The sequence below is a fragment of the Abramis brama genome (genome assembly GCF_963993115.1).
Source record: "Abramis brama genome assembly, chromosome: 22".
Lineage (NCBI taxonomy): Eukaryota > Metazoa > Chordata > Actinopteri > Cypriniformes > Leuciscidae > Abramis > Abramis brama.
Window position 1 is genome coordinate 13,964,780 of NC_139984.1, and position 5,981 is coordinate 13,970,760.

General features: G+C 41.2%; 1 protein-coding gene across 1 annotated transcript; it reads right to left on the reverse strand.

Moving 5' to 3' along the window:
* Positions 1-1,927: 1,927 nt before the first annotated feature.
* Positions 1,928-5,722, reverse strand: sox18 (SRY-box transcription factor 18). Its single transcript, XM_084099739.1, has 2 exons — positions 5,054-5,722; positions 1,928-3,784 (listed from the first exon to the last, which is right to left on the reverse strand). Exons 1-2 carry the CDS (start codon positions 5,445-5,447, stop codon positions 2,847-2,849), a joined length of 1,332 nt encoding a protein of 443 aa, XP_083955865.1. The 5' UTR covers positions 5,448-5,722; the 3' UTR covers positions 1,928-2,846.
* Positions 5,723-5,981: the final 259 nt, after the last annotated feature.

The following is a 5,981-nucleotide window of genomic DNA, read 5'->3' on the forward strand; positions in this document are numbered from 1 at the left end:
AAAATGATTTTTTATCATTTACCAAGCCAAAACTATACATCTAATCACTTTAAAATATATATAAAAAAGACAACTAGGCTTAATAGAAAAATAAATAAATAGCATGCCTCTCCTCAATAAGCCTTTATAATCTTAATATTAGCATAGTAGGGTTCCAGACTGACTCACAGTAAGTGTGACTAAAAATAAACATATGCAACAATAATTCAAAATATAGTTGGGTATAAGCTTTGTGTGCATCCATATGTGGTTTAATCTCTGTAAAGCCGACTAGTCGGAGTCATTTTACGGTCATATTTGAAATATGGGGAACCGTTAATGTGATATATAGTATATTTTAGATTTGTGAGATTTACCCCAGTCTATTTACTAAATATTTCAACAGATACGTGATGCAAGTTTTGTTGAATTAATTTATAAAGGGAGACCTATTCTATAATAAATTATAATCAAATATTTTACATAAAATATTATTGTTTAACGTATGATATCCAGTTTTAAGGTTGAATCGTAAGAGAACTTTATTTGGATGTTGTAACCACGATCAACACAACATGAAAACATCCTAATTTTTCTGTCTGGAGCTCTTCTATCAGAACTATGCAGGTGTAGAAACAGTGTAAGCAAAAACGTAGCAAAAATGTTCAAAGGCATTGAGAATGCTTTGAACCTCTTTATTTTTAGGCCCCAAATCTTAGAAAACAAACACTGGTCAGTTCACTGATAATGAGATACAAAGACTTAAGAGGTCTGTTAGCTTAAGTTGAAACATTGTTTTATACTTGAGATTGCTGAAGCCTGCAGAGTTGAGTTTTGCTTATTTATCCTTTCAAAAAAGTCAAAAGCTTAACAATCAGTTTAATGTGAATTGTTTTTAAATAAATAAATAAATAAAAATTCACCAGGGGGGCATTGCCTTCACAAAGCCACAGATGGCCAATAACCCATAAACTGTGAAAGATAAGGCGCAATTCCATTGACGACCACAAGAGTAGCATTTTTTTGGTCTGCTGTTACACACAAAATAGAGCGCAGCTCAAAATACACGTCGTTTTGCTGACCTGCACATCGGACTTCAGAATTACTGGACCTGCATGATCGGTCAGTGTTGTTCTTTCCATTTAGGGAGCCGGTCAGGGGTGAAAAAAAGCTCCTCTTCCCTTTAACATCCTTCCCCCTGCTGCACAAGCAGGGAGATATTCTCCAACACACAGATTCCTGCTATCCCAACATCCCCAGTTTCCCCAGGATCTTCCTCTGTTTTGACATTCCTGCTAATTTTATGGCTAATTAATTGGCGGGATGAAACTTTACCGCACGACAGCTGACCTGGACCTAACTGAGACCACTTAACGTCTTGGCAAGAGAATCTGTGGTGTGTCATTCAACAGACATCCGAATATAGTCAGCATGATATGGGGGAAAAGAGCACATGAAATGTATCATTTTATGTAAAGAACACACACACACACGCACACACACTAGGCATCCTGACTGAAATGTAAATGCTTTGGAAAGAGTAATTTCCCTCTTGAAAAACACTCTTATATCAATCTTTTTGTTCTCAAGAATTGAATGAATCAACATGAGGGAGCATTTCATTAATCTCAGAGCTGCCTTTTTTTGTATGAAGACATAAGAGAAGACAGTTTCAGTTTTATTCTCCTCAGTCGAAAATGTTTTCTTTTTGTCCGTGGTTTTAGGGGAAAAAATAGCTTAAAGAGCCAAACTCATTTTGTGGCTGATCAAAAATCTTGGAGGAGGGAATCAGAAAGACGAGACTGGATTACAACTTAAACATTGCGGCCCTTCATGCTCTCGCTCTCTGTTTCTCTCAAAAGGCAACAACAATTGCAGCCACATCACCATTTTACATAAATCAGGAAAATATGCACCTAATTCATGTGTAATGATTTTGACAAGCACCCAACATTTAGTGACAACTTTATTTAGCAAAAAAAAAAAAAAAATGCATTGATACATTTTGATGTGTAATACAATTTCTTTAATTAAAAACGTTTTTTAAGAAGAAAAAACTGTCTAGAAAAGCACATGCACTCTGTGGTGTGGGAAAGTGTGTTAGTTAAATACTATATACAATTGTGTGTTTTCAATTTAATTGCTTTGATTTAATAGCTCTGAGACATTTTTTATTGCAAACTCTTTTTATTTGAAGATAATTATTACCAAAAGGGGGAGAGTTATTACCAACTCAGCATGTTCCTCAAGTGCTAAGAGGATTACAAAATTTCATGTCCACATGTCCCAATTCAAACATATTCAGCCACAAAAAAGGGAAGAATGCACGATAAATTAGTCGCCAATAGATCGAAATACTACAGATGTCATGGAAAAGTGTATTTGAAAGATATTAAGTGCAGTATAAAAGAGTCTTGAGTGGTTTTCACATACCCAGTGCAAAACGTATTTTCATTCAACCTTATATAAAATGTCTATAAAAATAGAAATAATATAAAAAGCAAATAGAAAGACATATGTATATATAGCAAAAAATATTCACATTCTTGACTTCCACGTCCCAGTACCCTCATTTGAGACCGTAAGCATACAGTAGCTGGATGGAGTCAGCAAAATTATCGGTTAAATTTGACCACAGTCTCAGAAAGTACAGGTTATCAAGACCAGAAATGACTAGTCATACTGTGAAATGCAATTTAGTGAAGTCTATATTGTGAGAACCATCCTTGACATGTATAGAGTTCAGTAACCTCCAGTGATTCGTGAAACGGGGCAAGATGATTCCCTGAAGAAGGTAACTCGAATAATTCAAAAGATCTGAGACTTGTATGTGCACCAGACTTCAGGTCTGCGTGGAGTTCGCAGTTTTATCCCGTAATGCATGCGCTGTAGTAGACGGCGCTGCTGGCGTCGGACAGGGCTGATATCAAAGCACTGCTCTCCTCGCAAGGGGCGTTCCTGCTCAATCGAGTCCTGCTCGCGCTCAGGTATTGGTCAAACTCAATCCTGTCCACTTCGCCCCAGAATTCAGCCGAGGGTCCCAGCTGGTCCACAGCGTCCAGAGAGGGCGGGGCGACCTGAGCCACAGCCGAGGTCTCGGGCGGAGGAGACAGCTGGCCCAAATGAGAGGTGAAGGCGGGTTGGGGCTGACTGCTCCCGTATATCTGACCGTAATAGCCTGTAGGTGTGGGAGTGTGAGGAGCCTTGGAGGATTCTGGGAGGCTCATGTTGGGGTAGAGACTGTTAGGGTTCGTGGACTCGACCACCAGGCATTTCTCCTGCAGTGGGAGGCAGGCCAGCGGAGACTTCTGGTTGAGGTGTGGGTGGGAATGCTGGAGGTTATGGGAGTTGTGGTGAGGGTGGTGGCCGGTCTGATGGTTTGGATGCTGGTGGTAGTTTATCCATGAAGTCAGACCTACATCTTCCTGCATGTGAGGGGGGAAAAACACAGAATCTCCGCCTCCCTCCTCCAGCACGTCTAGAGGGGACATCTCTGGCGTCGGCAGGCCGAAACTCTCCAGCTCTGGAGCTCCAGAGTGGTGGAGGTCTCGGAAGTGTCCCAGAGGGGGCAGCAGATGATGGGCATGGCGGTGCGGCGAGTAGGCGTCTCCGGGTCCCGGACCTCCGTGGGCCAGGCCTTGGAGGAGCAGACCCGGTTCCACTCGTTTCATCTTCTTGGGCTGTTTCTTGCGGCGAGGACGGTATTTGTAGTTGGGGTGATCCTGGAGGTGTTGCAAGCGGAGCCGTTCAGCTTCCTCCACAAACGGACGCTTGTCTAGCGTGCTCAGAGCCTTCCAGGACTGACCTAAAAACATCAGTGTTAGTGCTTCAGGAGTCATGCTACTTTTTGATTTAGTGGTTTATAAATATGATTTTCAACACTACAAAATTATCTAAATTGTTCTAGTTAAATACAGAAACAAACAACTCCCAGGTTATTGAGTCAGGTTATTTATAAAAAGTATTTCACTAAGCTCTCTGGAAACAATATACAAATATATTCATGCACAGAAAAAAAGAGCTGTCACAATGATAACATTTGATAACATTTGCAGCAGCGTTTGTTTTTGGCCAAAATAGACGTACGTAACACAAGCTGACAAGCGTGTGTGACATGAGCGAATCATTACATGTAACTGGTGCTGGGCACACAGGGTTGGGTTGTAGTATTTGAATTATTAATGGGTCAATGGCTGCAGACAATCGGCAGCTTGTGTGTCTCCCGCAGCCCTGTTATATTTCAAAAAATAAGGACATCAAAATGTCTCCCAGAGAAACAGCCGAATACAAATATTGTGCAAGATTCCCAAACTTTTTAAATGACTTCTTCATGTGTGCCCAAGGCTTGTTTTCTCATCTATAATCTGAGCTGCATACTCAGTTCAGTTTTATAGTAATAAACTGAATGCAAGTACGTTGCATGATTATAACATTTAGCTTGTAGTTAGATTAAACAACAAAACAGCTTGATTGTAGAAGTATCAGGATGCAAATCGGGACGTGATTTTGTGCAACACGAGAATAATTTTAACAAAAAATACAACAATGATCATGTTTAAATTACAATTTTCACAAAGAAAAGATTACATCTTTTCTAAAGATGTTTACTAGACTCATTGCAATTTGAAGTATTTTAAGACCAAGACCAAAAATTATGAATCATGTTAACCTAACAGGCAAAACTGTATTACATATGTTACATGTACTTACTGTAGTAATAACAACAGTAAATTATGCATAATTACATGCAACTAACCCTAAAACAAACCCTAACCCTAAAATAAATACATGTTATTATTTAATATTACTCAGTACTTCAATGCATAATTACAACATAACAAGGACACCTTAAAATAAAGTATTTATTTTATATCAATTTATATATTTTAATATTTTATTTTATTACTTGTTATTTGTAATAATTAGGCAACTCAGACAATTAATGTTTTTTTTTAACTCTTAACCTGACTTTGAAACACCCCTTTTCAAATATGCTCCGTCTGTGACATTGCACCCTGCCGAAGTACTAGTGTGACCCCAGTGTAACCCCCATGATGCACAGCGAATGTCTTACCCAGCATCTTACTGAGCACGGCGTTATGCAGGTCCGGGTTCTGGACGGCCAGACGTTTGCGCTCATCTTTTGCCCACACCATGAAGGCATTCATCGGCCTCCTGATCCTCGACTCCCCCCCTGATTTCCCCTCACCGGAGCCCAAGGTCAGAGCTCCAGGGCGGGTTGAGTCCGGGCTTCCCGTCCTGGCCTCTGCTGCGGACCCTCCGATCCGGGACACCGTCCGCGTTCCAGAGCCGGGCACCGGCGCCAGCTCTGTGGTCCGGCTGCGGTCAAAACCATGTCCCCGGTCAGGGCCCGGAGTGCTGGAGGAGGCACCCCATGTCCCGCGCTCCACAACCTGGCTGGGCTGAGAACTGGCCTCTTGACAGCAACTAGACTCAGATATATTCATTCCAGCAAGACCACCACGGTTAAAGCAAGCTGTTGTCTTTGGATGGAAGAAACACCAGGACGCCTTTATGCTACTTTAAGTTACTTTAAATACAGACTGACCACTAACACAAATGAAACGAATCGTGAAACAAGCGAGAAAAAAAGGAAAAGTTAGAAAGAAAAGGCTTTGTTTTGGATGTTTCAGAAGTATAAAATCCCCACAGATGTTAGTGTTTTGTTACTCCTGCCCTCCAGACGGTATATAGTTCTTGTGCTGAGTTTGAAAGTTGTAGTGAGTTTTGGTGAACCCATGCTGTAAATATATACTTGGCCTGAGCCAATCAGAGCGTTGGCCCAGACAGAAGAGGCGGGAGGGTTAGCCGGTGGGAGTTCTCCTGCCCCCCTTTACAGCCTCCACAGACAGAGAGATGTAATCTGAGAGGGCCATTGTTTTAGGCCTGCTGTACACACACTCGTATAGGGCACATACACTAAATCATAACACACTTGCGCACACACACAAACCTTGTTTGTACTGGGGAGGCTGGGACCG

Bases quoted from the DNA above. Each gene is read 5' to 3' on its own strand.
- sox18 (XM_084099739.1), bottom strand. From the start codon at position 5,447: ATGAATATATCTGAGTCTAGTTGCTGTCAAGAGGCCAGTTCTCAGCCC. The intron at 3,785-5,053 runs GTAAGACATTCG...TGATGTTTTTAG, and splicing joins CGTGCTCAGTAAGATGCTGG to GTCAGTCCTGGAAGGCTCTG.